Source organism: Triticum aestivum, chromosome 7B (genome assembly GCF_018294505.1).
Source record: "Triticum aestivum cultivar Chinese Spring chromosome 7B, IWGSC CS RefSeq v2.1, whole genome shotgun sequence".
In the NCBI taxonomy this organism is placed as follows: Eukaryota; Viridiplantae; Streptophyta; class Magnoliopsida; order Poales; family Poaceae; genus Triticum; species Triticum aestivum.
Genome location: NC_057813.1, coordinates 726,154,110 through 726,169,654, shown reverse-complemented (window position 1 = coordinate 726,169,654; position 15,545 = coordinate 726,154,110). Strand labels below are relative to the sequence as shown.

General features: G+C 51.3%; 1 protein-coding gene across 1 annotated transcript; it reads left to right on the top strand.

Annotated features, from left to right (window-relative positions):
* The first annotated feature begins 13,573 nt into the window (after window positions 1-13,573).
* On the top strand, window positions 13,574-15,545 carry LOC123158637 (alpha carbonic anhydrase 7). The gene is made up of 6 exons (XM_044576549.1): window positions 13,574-13,660; window positions 14,141-14,258; window positions 14,348-14,775; window positions 14,934-15,101; window positions 15,257-15,310; window positions 15,397-15,545. Exons 1-6 carry the CDS (start codon window positions 13,574-13,576, stop codon window positions 15,502-15,504), a joined length of 963 nt encoding a protein of 320 aa, XP_044432484.1. The 3' UTR covers window positions 15,505-15,545.

Below are 15,545 nucleotides of genomic sequence, written 5' to 3'. Positions count from 1 at the left end.
TTTTCTATCAATTGCTCGACGGTAATTTGTTCACCCACCGTAATACTTATGCTATCTTGAGAGAAGCCTCTAGTGAAACCTATGGCCCCGGGTCTATCTCTTATTATATTTGCTTTATCTACTTTTATTTGCATCTTTACTTTTTGCATCTATATTATAAAATACCAAAAATATATTTATCTTATCATACTATCTCTATCAGATCTCACTTTCGCAAGTGGCTGTGAACGGATTGACAACCCCTTTATTGCGTTGGTTGCGAGTTCTCAGTTTGTTTGTGTAGGTGCGTGGGACTTTTGAGGAGCCTCCTACTGTATTGATACCTTGGTTCACAAAACTGAGGGAAATATTTACGCTACACTTGCTGCATCACCCTCTCCTCTTCGGGGAAACCCAACGCTAGCTCAAGACGTAGCACTCGCCTAAGTTTGAGAAACCCTATCGAGTGGTGAGCAGCCCTCCCACTCAGGAGGCTTAGCTGCAGTCCAGTACTCGCCTAAGTCCAAAAAATCCTACCGAGTGGTGAGCAGCCCTCCCACTCGGGAGGCTTAGCTGCAGTCCAGTACTCGCCTAAGTCCAAAAAATCCTACCGAGTGGCAAGCAATCCTTCCACTCGGGCGCGTAGCTGCTATCCTGTACTCGCCTAAGTGTGAAAACCCTACCGAGTGGTGAGCAGTGGTGCGGGTCGATCACAGCCCACCCCCCTCCCCCAGGGGCTGCACCGTCAAGAAGAAGGACGAGATTGTTTGCGCTGTCAAATGCCCATCCAACGACTGGTCCCTTGCCGATGACAGGAACGTCAAGACCATTGTTGATTACCTTGCTGATGAGTTGATCAATACTGCCCAAGGCTCATCCAACTGGTCGACTGCTGATCCTTCTTCAGCACCTGCATCGAACAAGGAGAAACCGATCCAAGAGAAGAACATATTCCACTCGAACATAAACGCAACATATTCAAAGATAAATCCAAAGGTTCCTAACTGCAGATTAAAAGTACTCGGGCGCCAGGCCCGAAGGAGTTTTAACGATTACAAAATCACTCGGCATTCCGAGGCAAATAAATGTGGGCCATAATGTTTTTCCGTCACTCGACGGGAGAAGGACTGGCTGGATCGCAGAAGCTGTCAAGATCGATGTTGTCGGCAATGCGGGTAGCTGCCTCGAGGAAGGTGTCCATGAAGTCCTGGAAGGAGTGCTTCTTAGTATTTGCTACCTTGAGGGCTGCCAGGTTCTCTTCTTTAGCCTCCTTGCAGTGCACTCGAACCAATGACAAAGCGACGTCAGCACCACAGGGAGCAGAGGACTTCTTCCACTCTTGTACTCGGCCAGGAATCGGATTCAGTCGAGTCATCAGTGACTCGAGGCCTTGAGAAAGTTCTGCCTGAGGCCAGAGTTCGGCGTCCACTCGGGTCATCGCAGCCTTCAGCCGAGCCAGATAGTCGACGGCGTCGTCCAAGCGTGATTCCAATCAAAGCAAGTTCATCGCAACTTCATCTTTCACGAGACAGTTGATGGGGTCGAGACTTGTCTCGACCCGCCCGGTTTCAGCTTCAAAGTCCTGGCAAAGTTCTGTTCAATCGCAAAAAAAAATGAGTCGACAGTATTGCAAAAAAATTCAGTCGACGATAGTTACCTAATCGAACAGCCATACCAAGCTGCAGGACAAGCTTCGCCGCAAGTTGTTCCAGGTAGGACTCCAGCTTGCCCGTTTTGGCTCCGAGGCCACCGACTTCAGTGGCCAGATTGTCTTTGTCCTTCTTCAGTTGCTCGACCTCCCGATTAGCGTCCGAGATGGTGGTCTTCAGCTTTGCGTTCTCCTCCTCCAGTTTGCCGACTGAAGCCAGCTTCTGGTCCCCAAGCTTCGTCTTCTCACGTGCTTCCTTCTGAGCAGCAGCAAGGTCCAGGTCCTTCTTCTCCAAAGCCTCCTTCATTCTCTCTAAAGAAACAACACTCTTTAGACGAGCCTGAAGTTGGCGGTTTTCACTACGCACATCTGCTTGTGTGAAGTCACTCGGTTCAAAGAGACTGAATGAAAAGCAGTGGAAAGTGCGAATTGCTAAGCAGACAACGCAGTCGAATGGTTACCTCCCATGATGGTCGTCTCTTGTTGAGCAGTCTTGAGATTCTTCTTTGCGAGTTCAAGGTCAAGTTCAACACTGATATGCTTCTTCTTTAACTCGGAAAGCCGAGCTCCAAGATCACAAGACCTCTGCAGTCAGCAAGAGTGATGTGTCAATAGACAGAAATAAGAGACAGTGACAGAGAAAAGTTACTCTAAGACTACTGCTGAATCAAATATTCACCAGTAGTCTCGGGGACTACACCCAATGGGTGCACTTAGCGTGCCCCCACTGGTTCAGATCAACGCTCAGCAGGGTCTGCCCAGCGTGAGTTCAAAAAAAAGGAAAGAGATACATTCTAAGACCTCAGACGACTGCCAGCAGTCGACGGTGGTCTCGGGGACTACAACCAGTAGGTGCACTCGGCGTGCCCCCACTGATTCAGAAAGTTTACTAAGACTCAACTCAAGTCGAGTGGCGTGGAAAATTTCCCAAACTCTAAACAAAGAAATACCCCAGTGGGTGATCGGATATAAGACAACATTTGTCGGGGATATACCCCGCGGTATGACCCGGCCGGAGATATGAGCCGGCTGGGACTTGATGTTTCGTTGGTGACCCGACAGACTATAAGCCGGCGGGAACAGATAAGCATTATAAGCCGGCAGACACAGTCATATAACTCGGCAGACACAGTCATGTAACCCGGCAGACACAGTCATGTAAGCCAGAAGGTAAATCAGACCGTAAGCCAGACGGTAAGCCAGATGATAAGTCAGATTGTAAGAAGCCCAAGACGTTAAGAAGCCCATGGTGAGAATCCCATGATAAGACGTCAAAATAAGGTTAAGTCTTAAGTCCGAGTTGGACTCTACATGTAACCCGCCACTTCAGCTTATATAAGGAGGGGCGGGGCACCCCAAGAGGGGGAAGCAAGAAACAATTTTTAGGGCTAGAGACAGCTAGAGGAGAGCCGGAATTATGGCGTCTCCCTCATGAACATAATGAGACCTAGTCACAAACAACATGTAGGGTTGTTGCCAGATGATGTTTCCCGGGGCCCGAAACTGTCTAAACCCTTGCCTTGTGTTGCGTCTCTCGATTTCGATCAATCCCTCTCAAGCTACCACATAGATGAGTTGGCCTCACGACTAAGTCCTCACGCTAGGACATCTGCCATGACAATTCCACGACAGTTGGCGCCCACCGTGGGACCCGCACACGGTGGTGATGAGTTCTTGAAGGAATTTCTCCTAGGGTTCGAGAAGCTCGCGATTTCGTCGGATGAGGAAAAGCCGACAAGTTTATTGTTTTGTGATCTGGAAGCATGATTAACTTTGGAGCTGGCGTGTACAAAATTGAGATAAAAGAAATTAGGGTTTCGTTTGCGCGCCCGCCGCCGCGGTTTGCAATACGTTGAGATAGAGAAAATCGACCTTCGCTGCTGCGCCAATACATCAAATCGTCGGGTTATCTTCACTGCTGCGGCGTCAATCCATCAAATCACCGGATTACCAATGCCACAAACGTGGACGCGTAGTCATCCGAGCGTTCATACGTATGGTCATATACGCGTGCATCAAGTCCCGAGGCATATCAGTATATGCTGTTTCTGCTACTTCCACAAGCATGGAGTACTTCAAGGGGTAGTTCACGTGATCAAATCTCAAAGCAATCTCATCTGACTACTAGTACTAATCCTAGTACGGTTTGGGTTCTTTATCCCATCTATGGACAGAAGCCGGCGGCCGGTTGCAATTTGTTTAATCTAAAAAAATATATACAGAGGATACCACGACCCGGAGGAAGTCACGGACTAAAACTCCGTCTCAAGCGGGCCCCAACGGAGCATTGTTGCGCGGTTTCAGGGACTGTTTGATTTGTGACTAACTTTGTCAAAGATTGCCACACCTAAGCTTAGGCAACTTTGACCAACTTAGGTGAGTGTTTGGTTCAAGCCACACCTTAGGCAAGCCACACTTGGGCCCCACATGACATACACACAAAAAGTGTGGCAAGATTCCCTTAGGTTTGCCAACTTGTGGCTCTCATTTTAATAAACTAACCTTAGGCAAGTTTGGCAAAAATGTGCGGCAAAGTGTGGCAACGCTAGTGCTAGAACCAAACAGCCCCTCAGTTTTCATCTCGAGCTGCCACGGGTTGGCCCTGACGTGGAGCCAGCCTGGCCCCGTTCTCCTTCGCCTCTTCCGGCCTGGCCTTGAGCCGCCGGCCTCGGGCTGCTTGTTGAGCCGTTCGCTGGTGAACCGCCTGTGAGCCGCCACTCTGCTGAGCGCCGCCGCCTCCGAGTTGCCGTTCCCGTCGCCGCAACTTCAAACCGACCATAACCGCGGCCTCCGTGACCCGCCGCTGCGTTTCCCCTCTGCTAGCAAGTCGCCCTCGTGACCCACGCCTCCGTGGCCTGACCCGCATCGCAGCGCCACAAGCCGGCCCGACCTTGCAGCCGTCTCCACCGCGGCATCAAGTCACCGGCCTCATTCCGAAAGCTGCCGAAGGGCCTCCGCAAAGCCACCCACCGGTCCTTCCAAGTTGGCGTTCGCCGCCGGGTGACCCGCCTGGCTGCTTCCCTGCCACGAGCCGCCGTAGCGAGCAATCCCCGCCGTTCGCCGCCGGGTGACCCGCCTGGCATGGCCGGACAAGGCTGTCGACTCGCCGCTCTGATCCAAATCACCATCTGCTGAACCGCCCTGGATGTGAGTCGCCTCGCCTCTGAATCGCCGCCGTACTCGACCGTGCGGTCTCCGCCTCAACTCTCGCCTCGTGAGCCACCTCCATGCTCAAGTCGCCCGGCTCTGTGGCGCCGTCTCCGCTTTCAAGTCGCCTCTGTAGGCGTGCCTTGAGTAAACCTCTCGCGCGGGCCTCTGGCACGGCCACGCCGTTCCGCCCGGCGCCCCCAAGTCGCCTCGCGCCGTCCCGGATTACTCCGCCATCACGGACCTGTCGTCTTCGCCTCCTCTGAGTCGCTATCGCGCCTGGCTTCCTGCGAGCCGCTCCTCCTCGCTCCCGCGTGAGCTCGCTCCTGTGGCCTGGCGTTGGCCTTACCTTCCGCTGCAGGTCACGGGACCTCTCCACCGATCTCCGTCTCCGCCGCAGCCCGGAGCCTCCGAGTCGCTTTCTTCCACGCCGAGCCGGTTTTCGCCGTCGTCATCTGCCAGAGCCGCCGTCCGGGGTTTGAATCGGGCCTTCACCCGCGGTTACACCAGCCGCTTGATTGGGTCCTCGCATGAGACACCACCCTGACGGATTGCTGAGCCGCCGTCGCGTCTGGTTTTCGCAAAGAGCCGCCCCCGCCGGCCTCCTGAAACGCCTCGGTCGCCCGACTCACGCACCACTATCTAAGCCACCGGCGCGCCGCCTTTGCTGGTGAGTCGCCCTCGCCTGGTCCCTGATCCGGGCAGATCGCTGTTGCTGTGAGTGGCCACTCGTCGGAGTCTCTGCCGCAAGCAGGCACTGCTTCCCATTACTAACAGCCGCCGGTCCACCTTGTAAGCTACTGCTGCGGTCAAACAAAACCGCACTTTGGGCCGCCACTACTTTGACCCACTGTGGTTCTGGAGCCGACGGGAGTTGCCTCCGCCAAGCGGGCTACTCAGCCGCGGGCGTGCCAAAGTGCCGCGCCTGACGATGTTCGTTCTCCGCCGTCTTGCTTACTTTCGCCGCTCCGGTCGCACGGTCGCCCTGTGTCTCGCATCTGACCAGCTGGCACTGTCAAGTGTCAACCCACCGAGACTTATCTCCGTGACCACTGCGCATCGCGCAATCGCACCATCTTGGGCGGGTCACACCTCGGGCTGGTCGTGCTACTTACAACGCCATTGCTTTGGCCTACCGAGAGCCGCTCTACACCATGGTGCAAGCGGTGCAATTGCAAAGATGTTTTGAACAAATTCTGCTGCTTGCTGGAGGATCCCATGATGCAAATACTGGTTTTGCCGCAGAACTATTGCCTTCCTATCATGACGTCCAATATTTCCAATACCATGTTAAAATATTTTACAGTACTGTTGGGTCCGTATTAACCAATTAAGACAAGGGATATATTGGAGATTCTGCTTGCTGTTGGTGAAAATACTGTTAGCATATCACCAGACAAGGCGGGCCCTACAAGGTTTTCATCGAAGGGCACAATACTAAATAATTCATTGGCTCCAATGAGGACAAAAATTAGTGGCCGGTCAGTTGTGGCAGTATCTGCCAGGATTCTCACGGGTCAACACAAAAATACCTTGATACATACTACTAATTGCAATGTACGGAGTTCAAGTACATGCATCCGCGCCAGACTGCGCCTGGACCAAATCATCTCGTCCGCTCAGGTGATATCTGTTCAAACTGTTTCATTCATAACATATTATTTTATTCGAGGAACAAGTACTCCCGCCAGTATATTTTAATCATGCAGGACCGATGTTCATTATAAAAGCGATGTCATGTTATGAATAAATGTGGGTGCAAACCGCCGCCTCTGTGGCTCAGTCTACAACAACAATACCGCGCCGGCTCTCCCGTTTGCGCCGGTTTACAACACCACAGATAACTCACCCGTCCGCCTCCGCGGCTGACTCTTCCGTCCATGCCGGCTTACAACTCCACGGTGGATAATTTCTGGCTTGCCATATCAGGTGAAATCCATCCAGTATGTTTTTATGTTACATATTACTTTCTTTAAAAAAGCAATTACACGGCCTGCAAGCTTTCTAATGCAGGACAAGTTGTCTACTGCAAAAAGGATTATCATATCACTGAGCTGTTGAATGACTCATATCGGTTTATATCACGATCAAATATGGAGAATCTCATGACAACTCCTTGAGTCCTCTTGAGACTCGGGGGCTATAATGACATGACTCAGCAGATATTGCCGGTTTTCAGTAAATTCAAAAACTCCGGGTCATTGGAGGGAAACTGCCACATTGGTGCAAATTTAAAGGCCGTCAGAAAATTTTCGACTCAAAATGAAGATCCCTTTTGGGTCTGACTTTGGTTGTATTCGAATCAGAGTCGTTAAAAACTCTCATGATCACTAGGGGGCTTCCTGTTCAAACATAAGTCGTTTTTGAACCAAAAAGAACATAGCTGTCGGTACCCTTTTGATTGGCACACTGCCAAACCCATTAGGGGGCTTCTTGATCGTATCCGAATCATAGCTCAACCCCTTTTGGGTCCGACGTGGATCGTATTCGAATCAGCGTCGTTAAACAACTCTCAAGGTCATTTGGGGGATTCCTGTTCAAACATAGGTCGTATTCGAACCAAAGAGAACATAGCTATTGGTACCCTCTTGATCGGCAACGCCAAAGCCACTGGGGGCTATACAATCGTATTCGAATCTTAGCTTAACCCCTTTAGAACGGTTTTTCTGATCGTATTCGAATCAGAAGCCTCAAATTTTTAAGTCTTTTTTGCAAATAATTTTTTTGGGGGGTTTTATTTGAGACCTTTTCAGTCATATCTGAAGCATGTAGGTGGTTTCTATTAACCCGGCTTGACTTTAGACAATAAGTCGCCATATATGATGATCATAACCATTTGGAAGTTTTTGGCTTCTAAAGATTGGGTTATCACCCTTACTGCACAGGTATCCTAAACCGACAGTATGATTCAATATCACAGAAACCGGTTTTCCAAACCGGATTATATTATTCAAATATTTAATAGCCAACGTGGCTGGATTTTTATTATGGTTATCAATAACCAAGTATTATGATTGAGATTTTCAAAGTCGCTTTAAGCGCAATGGCTATTATTTTATCAATGGATATGATTATTCTACAATGGAAGGAATAGTCCCGAGTCGCTGCAGGCTTACGACCCGTCACTTGGGGGCTAGATTATTCAAGTTGAGATTACATAAAATGTGCAAGTCTCATGTCGCTGCAAGCATGCACCATGACACTTGGGGGCTAATGCAAAATCATTTTTACTGGCCTTATTGAAGATCTGACTCATCATATCATAATGAGCCGGCCCTTGGGGGCTACACGTTGTTGTTCAAAGTCTACATGATCATATCTAGAAAGTCCCTGCTTATTATTGCATAATGACCCGGCCCTTGGGGGCTACACTGGTTGAAGTTTTATGAGCATAAAGCAATTTCAAGTCCCAGGTTACTGCAAGCATGACAACCCGGCACTTGGGGCTACATATGTGGAATACTCAGTTTTGACTAGTGATTGAGATAAACAACATGGATTTCTTCAAAGTGATAATATTTTTGTTGAACCAAGTCTTAAGTCATTACTTTGTTCTGCTCAAGACTTGGGGGCTACAGGTAATATGGATATGAGGGAGAGAAATCTTCAAAATTCTCAATTTTGACCCGGCATCGGCAACAATTATGACTTGGCATCATCTATTTATAAACCTGGCAAGTTTTTTCATCTTTAAACCGGTTGAAGGTCACATGAGTATTACAAGACCAATGTTTTTAAGTATTGGGAGCTGAGTCAAATGAGTGATTCTTCAGTCTTTCTCTGTGAGAAACCAACGTCAGCAAACTGATTATGAAGTTGGCTTATTGACCCGGATTTTTAAAGAAGGAAATAACAAGGAGTTAAGGATGATCAGGTGCTGGCTTACAAAGATGTTAAACCCGGAGCATAACCTGTTAAAATTGTTCTTGTGTTTTGTTTACAGGATTAGTTTAACATGGATAAATCCAAATTAAACTGGGGGCTAATGTCGGGGATATACCCCGCGGTATGACCCGGCCGGAGATATGACCCGGCTGGGACTTGATGTTTCATTGGTGACCCGACAGACTATAAGTCGGCGGGAACAGATAAGCATTATAAGCCGGCAGACACAGTCATATAACCGGGCAGACACAGTCATATAACCCGGCAGACATAGTCATGTAACCCGGCAGACACAGTCATGTAAGCCAGAAGGTAAGTTAGACGGTAAGCCAGACGGTAAGCCAGATGATAAGCCAGATTGTAAGAAGCCCAAGACGTTAAGAAGCCCATGGTGAGAAGCCCATAATAAGACGTCAAAATAACGTTAAGTCTTATGTCCGAGTTGGACTCTACATGTAACCCGCCCCTTCAGCTTATATAAGGAGGGGCAGGGCACCCCAAGAGGGGGAAGCAAGAAACAATCTTTAGGGCCAGAGACAACTAGAGGAGATCCGGATTTACGGCGTCTCCCTCATGAACATAATGAGACCTAGCCACAAACAACATGTAGGGTTGTTACCGGATGATGTTTCCCAGGGACCGAAGCTGTCTAAACCCTTGTCTTGTGTTGCATCTCTCGATTTCGCTCAACCCCTCTCAAGCTACCACATAGATGTGTTGGCCTCACGACTAAGTCCTCACGCTAGGACATCTGCCATGACAATTCCACGACAACATTCGAAAGTTCAGTCGGAGTTTTGCTGACCTGAACATTGGTTTGAAGGGCAGTACTGGCGTTGTAAGCCACCTGGCTAGCCTCGTGCATCACCTTCACCTGCTCCATGACAAGGTTCACCTGGCGAAGAGCTTCCCTAGCGGCACTCGGCGAGTCATCTGGGGTCTGATACGCAGCAAAGAGTTATGGCTGCAGGGCAGTCAAAGCAGTTGCTGGGTCAGAGGCGTGGAGTTGCACTGGAGCAGCAGGAGTCGGTGTGGTCGAGCCCGACGGACGATCAGTCATCAGCGGGCTGGCGAATGTGACGCTGGTCCGAACCGGCTCTCCGGAACGTTCGACCACCGCCTCAAGCGCTGGCGTCGACTGAGGGACTTGAACTTCAAGCCTCCTCCTACCAGAGCTCCCACACCTCTTCCTCCTCTCATGTAGAGGCACTTCTTCTTCGTCATCGGGAAGCACAACGACCTCTTGCGGAACTACAGAAAGAGAGAAATGTCAGAAACTCTACCGATTGGCGATCCACTCAACTTAACGAAGCTTGGTCGAACGGACTTACCGACTCGTGAGGTGGCCTCTTCATCTCCTGGCGCCTTGTCGATGTCCATGTCAGTGGCAGCAGAGGTGGGACTAGAAAGATACATGAATCGGCTAGTCAGAACAAAAAAAATCTTCAGTCGACCAACATAAACACAAGCGAGACACTCACCCCGAAGCAACAGGGACGTCAATCTTGATCCATGGCAAAGTCTTTCGAGCCTTGGGAGGAGCAACTTTGGGCTGCTTGGCCACCTTCTCTGTCGGCTCCGGGGTCGACGTCCGAGTGCGCTTCTGAGCGTTGGTACTCGGAGCCACGCTTTTCCCGCGCCCGCCAGACGGGTCATGCTGTTGTTTGCATCAACGTTTGGAGCGCGACAGCGAGTCGACTTCTTCCTCCTCGTCCGACTCCTCGCTCTCCTCCTCCTCCTCTTCACCCGGGGACTCCCACTCACCACTCTCCTCCGCACTATCCTCTCCCTCCTGGTTCTGCTGCAAAGCTTGTTCGCCCTTGGGCATCGAATGCATCTCAGTGAATACCTGCAGGACAAATCAGTCGAGTAAGAGTCAGTCAACATCAAGTACAGTCGGAGCATGAGCGTGAAACAGTCGGAACAGAGAGCATACCTTGTCAGGCAGATTACCGTCGCCGAAGGGGATGACTCGCCTGGATCCTCTGGGATTGTCCTGGTTGCTCGTGATGCTCCTCAGCCACAAAGCCACGGTATCGGACGACACTTCTTCTGGATGGACCCGAGCGGTGTCGTCCGGTCCGGAGTACAGCCACATAGGATGATCGCGAGCCTGGAGAGGCTGGATGCGTCGACTGAGGAACACTTCCAGTAGGTCCAGGCCGGTGACACCCTCATTGATAAGTTGGACCACTCTCTCCACCAACATCTTCGTCTCCACGGTCTCAGCAGCGGTTACTTTCAGTGGGGCGGGAGTCTGAACACGGTCGAATGAGAAGTGGGGAAGGCCAGTCGACTGACCTGGAGCTGCGACGTCCTGATAGTAGAACCAGGTCGACTGCCAGCCTCTAACGGATTCAGGGAGAGTCATGGCAGGAAAGGCACTCCTATGCCTCTTTTGGATACCTAAACCCCCACACATCTGGATGACGTGGGTTTTCGTGTCACTCGACTTTGCCTTTTTGACCGACTGGGAGCGGATGGTGAAGATATGTTTGAAAAGACCCCAGTGCGGTCGACACCCTAAGAAGTTCTCACACATCGATACGAATGCAGCTAAATACGTGATGGTGTTCGGAGAAAAATGGTGGAGCTGAGCGCCAAAGAAGTTCAGGAATCCTCGGAAGAAAGGATGCGGAGGGAGCGAAAAACCCCGATCGACGTGAGTGGCGAGCAGTACATACTCACCCGGTTGAGGCTGCGGCTCCATTTCCCCCTTCGGCAGCCTTGCCGCTCCCTTGGCGATCAGCCCGGACTCCTCCAGCTCAAGCAAATCCTCTTTCCGGACCGAAGACCGGATCCAATCGCCCTAGATCCAGCCCGACGGCAGCCCCGCGCATGATGACGACCCGCAGTTCTTCTTATTGCCTTTCGCCGCCCCCATCGCCTTCTTTGAGCGCTCTAGCGCCGCTGTCTTATCCTTCACCATGGCGGCAGGGCAGCAGTGTCGAGAGCGGAGGAGCTGGGCGCGGTGGAGGGGCGGAGGAAGAAGAAGGAAGAACAGGCGTGCATAGTGCAAGCGCCTCGGCCCCGTCGCCTTATAAAGGGTCGCTTCTGAGTGACTGACGCGTGGGGCCAGGCAATCCTGTCAAATCACGCAACAGTCGCGTGCAACGTACGTGGCAAAAAGGCGGCATGGTAATCGAGGCATCGCTGCTTATCCGGTCCGCCCGTTTCGGCGCCCTCCGTCCCGCGCGCTTCCCCGAAATTTTGTATCCCGTGAAATCCGGGATACACAACAATCAATCGCGCCCAAGATCCCACACTCTAATGCAGCACTCGACACATGATGCCATAAGTTCAGTCAACAACTCACTGAATGGATCAAGGCGATTGAGTCGACACTGGAGTGCCGACGTAAGTTTTTCAGTCTTGTAGAAAACTCTCACGAAGGCGCAAAGCTCAGAACAAGTTCAGCTTCAACCTACTTTCTACTCGAACCTTAATCCATTCAGGGGCTACTGATGAGGATACAGACCTAGGGTAGGGTCATAGGCCTGACCTATACGTCCTACCCAAGGTCACTATCCTAGAAGATAAGAGGTCTAAGAGACAACGAGAGACCACCAGTCGAGGACGTTGAGTGCAATCCACTCGACGGTCGTGTCACTCGGAGGACTTCCTCCCTACCGTCACTCGACCACACAGAGAACCACTCGACCTATCGAAGACCAGGAGTCACTCGGCGTGGCAACGGACAGGCGTTCACTCCGTAGTCTTTAAGGTCATTTACAACACTTAAGGCTGGCGTTACCAGTAATGCCCCCACTTTATGTACATTAAGTTCCTTGTAATGGAGGATGGCTGGGTCCTGACGCACTCTATATAAGCCACCCCCATCCTCTAGGACAAGGGTTCGCACCCCCTGTAATATCACACACATAATCCAATCGACCGCCTCCGGGCACCGAGACGTAGGGCTGTTACTTCCACTGAGAAGGGCCTGAACTCGTAAACCTCGTGTGTACACCTTCACCATAGCTGAGATCTTGCCTCTCCATACCTACCCCCCTTTCTACTGTCAGTCTTAGGACCACGACAGTCCCAACCAGGATGCTTGCCGGGTATGGGGCACCCACTAGTCTGGCGCACTCTCAACTAGGACGCCTGCCGGGTATGAGGCCGCCGCAGCCGCCTGCAACCAATCCATCTTCGGTGTTGTACTGTTGCATCTACCTTGCCCGGTCTAGCTACCGTCGACGCCAGACAACTTCGTCCTCCTGCGCGAGTCCATCCCCACACATCGGAGACCAAATCTGCACTGCGCCACGTCGTTAAGATCCGTCGCCATCAGTGTGTAGGATGAAGCACCACTCCACCAAAGATGTTGTCCGCTGGTCCCTCGAGCTCGTGTACACCTCCAAAAATGAAGCCCCCAATGGGGAAACGACACAAGCGCGACGTCGTCTTCCGATCTATCGATCTAGGGTTTCCCCGGGAGGTAGCAGATAGTGGCCTAGAACTTCTCCACGGCGATACATTCAATAAGGGGACAACACCGAAGATCGCCGCCATCGTCGGCCTTGGCATCTAGCCAAGAGCAGTTTTTCACCCAGATATGTTCGAAGAACTCCATCCAGCTTCCTATGCACGGATCGCTGCCTTCTCTGCCGGATACTAGACCTGGGCCAGGGGTCAGAGATCCGTCGCCGCCCGCCGCCACGGCCGGCCCCCACGCTGCCCTCGCAGCCGTGGTGGCACAACCTCCGCTGGAGTTCCCCAGGCCACACATCGGTGACAAGGGACACGCCAGCCACCACCGCCGATCAGGCCAAGTCAAGCCGGTTGCAGCACCGACACCATCGCGCCGAGCTAGAACACCGTCGCTGGGCCACACCACCGTCTCCCGGCCTCGCGGCCACCGGATCCACGCGCCCCCGCAACCAGGAGCCCCGCCGATCCCTCGTCCCCCACATGGAGCAGCCACCCCGCGCTGCTGAGATCCCGTGCAGGGGAAGGAGAGAAGAAGCCCCGCCGCCGCTAACGCCGGTTACTGCGCTTGTACTGTGTGTTTAAAAAATATATATAATTGGAAGGATTGTCAATCCTATAATCAACGTTGTAGCCATGAGCATTTTAGTCCTGGATTATTTCTGAAACAGTGACTGGGTCGCCACGCATGAAAACTACACAAGGAACAGAGACTAAATTTACTAGGACTGGCAGTATATGATTTTTTTAAAGGGTATGGCCAGGTCTTAGTCAACTGAAGCTTAACCAAGTCTAAATCAAATGACATAACTTGCAAGAAAGAAAAGAGAAAGAAAATTACCCTGTTTTCTGAGACTTGGTTAAGTCTTAATGGACTGGGATTTAGTAATCCTGTTTTCTGAAACCCACATGTGAGAAAAGGCGAGCGGATGGATATAGATGAGAATGCATCCGTTACCTTCACGGGGAAAATTGTGTATATGTACCCCCACCAACCTGCCCCTCTTGGACAACCCAGCAACTACCTAGCAGCAGTAGCACCTCGATCAGCACACAACACAAGGCAATATACGTTCTGCTCGCCACCTCCACCTCCCGGCCTGGGGCATCCTTATCCTCCTGCACTTCTCAGCCTTCGTTCCGGCAGCCAGAGCACAGCAAGAAATCGGTGAGCAGGAATCTTCTATAGATGAACTGTTAATTAATTCTTCTGCCAATGATTAATTCCTAACGAGTTTGTACATCTCCTTAATGCAGACGATGAGTCGGAGTTCAGCTACGATTGCGGATCGGAGAACGGGCCGGAGAACTGGGGCAAGATAAAGAAGGACTGGGCGACATGCGGCACCGGGCGGATGCAGTCGCCCATCGACCGCTCTGACCGCCATGCCACGCAGACGCCCAATCTCGGGTACCTCAACCACTCCTACCGCCCCGCCGAGGCCTCCATCGTCAACCGTGGCCATGACATCGCGGTGATGTTCCGCGGCGACGCCGGGAGCCTGTGGATTAATGGCACCGCCTACCACCTCAAGCAGCTGCACTGGCACTCCCCCAGCGAGCACCGTGTGAACGGCCGTCGGTACAACCTGGAGCTTCACATGGTTCACCTCAGCGCCGAAAACAAGGCTGCCGTGATCGGCCGCCTCTATAAGATCGGCAGGCGCGACCATTTCCTGCACGAGGTACGTTAGGTTTCTCTAACTACATCCAGCTGCTGCCAACAAATATATATATATACTCCCTCTGTCTCAAAATAAATGGCGTTGATTTAGTACAACGGAGGAAGTATCTTTCTTTAATCCGGCCTGGAGTTAAAGTTGTAAACTAATCCATTGTGCAGCTGGAGCCTTACCTGAAGAGGATGGCAGACACCAAGGAGAAGGAGGAGATGGTAGGCATGGTGGATCCCTGGGAGGCCAGGGGAGATGGTGAAGCCTACTACCGGTACATGGGCTCCCTCACCACGCCGGGGTGCGACGAGGGAGTCATCTGGACCGTTATCAAGAGGGTATCCACGTTGTTAATGACTTTTGCCGATTACATTTAGATCCCAAAATTCTAAACTACGGGAAATTAGGTTACGGACATATGGCGATCACTAACGCTCTTGATATTCTCTAACAATAGTGATCAAAATTTAAAACTAGATACTTACTTTTGCAGGTTGCTACTGTGTCGAGTCACCAATTGAAGCTTCTCACCAACGTCGTCGATGACCTAATTAAGTTGTTCCCTTAATTAATTTCTCTAATCTTTTTCAATAAAGCAAAGTGCATATAGTTGTTTGTTTGTACTGTGCGCAGGGCTTTCAGATGAAAGCGAGACCCCTTCAGAAGGTGAATGGCAGAGATATCAGCTCTTTCTGCCCTGATGATGACCATGAACGCTATTACGCTGCTGCTGATCATTAAATAGCTCTATACTTGAGCCAACCTAACGATTGACAGGATGT

Excerpts from the sequence above, each read along its gene's own strand:
- LOC123158637 (XM_044576549.1), top strand. The coding sequence starts at position 13,574 with ATGGAGCAGCCACCCCGCGCTGCTGAGATCCCGTGCAGGGGAAGGAGA. Across the intron at positions 13,661-14,140 it reads TAACGCCGGTTACTGCGCTT|CACACAACACAAGGCAATAT; the intron begins GTACTGTGTGTT and ends CACCTCGATCAG. Across the intron at positions 15,311-15,396 it reads TCACCAACGTCGTCGATGAC|GGCTTTCAGATGAAAGCGAG; the intron begins CTAATTAAGTTG and ends TACTGTGCGCAG.